Raw genomic sequence first — 625 nt, forward strand, 5'->3', positions numbered from 1 at the left:
TGCTGCCTTTGCCAGTCGGTTAATTATATATAATATTATTTTAATAGCAAGGCTGCACAGCCAATTAAAACACCCTAATGAATTTATTACTCTACATCGATCGATGGATTAAACCAGTACTGTGTTCTCTTTATCTTAAAACAGTCATAAAAACACAGAAAAAGGGGAAAAACACAGAAAAAGGGGAAAAAAAAAAACCAAAACACCTGGCTGGAAACAGAACGCGGAGCCCCAGAACACCATCGCCCAGATTTCTCCCGGATTTGGGCAGAGGAATATCCCAGGGCAAGATTATTCCTCGAAATTCTAGGACGGGCTTAATCCCTTTCCTTACCTGTCCATAGCACGATCGCGCATCCGATCTCTTCTCCGCTGTTTCTCCCTCTTCTTTTTCACCTCCTCGTCGTCATCTTCACAGCCATCTCCGGATGCTAAGGGGAAAATAAATAATAAATCCATCAGAATTCCAGTGTTCACAATCCCCCTCCCCGCTATTTTTTTGGGACCCAAATTCCCCCTCCCAGCTATTTTTTGGGACCCAAATTCCCCCTCCCAGCTATTTTTTTGGGACCCAAATTCCCCCTCCCAGCTATTTTTTTGGGACCCAAATTCCCTCTCCCAGCTA

General features: G+C 44.0%; 1 protein-coding gene across 1 annotated transcript in view; it reads right to left on the minus strand.

Annotated features, from left to right (window-relative positions):
• AKAP8 (A-kinase anchoring protein 8) overlaps nucleotides 1–625 on the minus strand; it is a gene marked incomplete at its 5' end in the record, with an annotated part of 31132 nt that overhangs the window by 18728 nt on the left and 11779 nt on the right. The window contains one exon of the mRNA XM_035896786.1: nucleotides 335–431. Within this exon, the coding sequence (XP_035752679.1) occupies nucleotides 335–431 (97 nt within the window). The remainder of the gene's footprint in view (nucleotides 1–334; nucleotides 432–625) is intronic.

The sequence above is a fragment of the Egretta garzetta genome, unplaced genomic scaffold (assembly GCF_000687185.1).
Source record: "Egretta garzetta isolate BGI_Z169 unplaced genomic scaffold, ASM68718v1 scaffold576, whole genome shotgun sequence".
Taxonomy (NCBI): domain Eukaryota; kingdom Metazoa; phylum Chordata; class Aves; order Pelecaniformes; family Ardeidae; genus Egretta; species Egretta garzetta.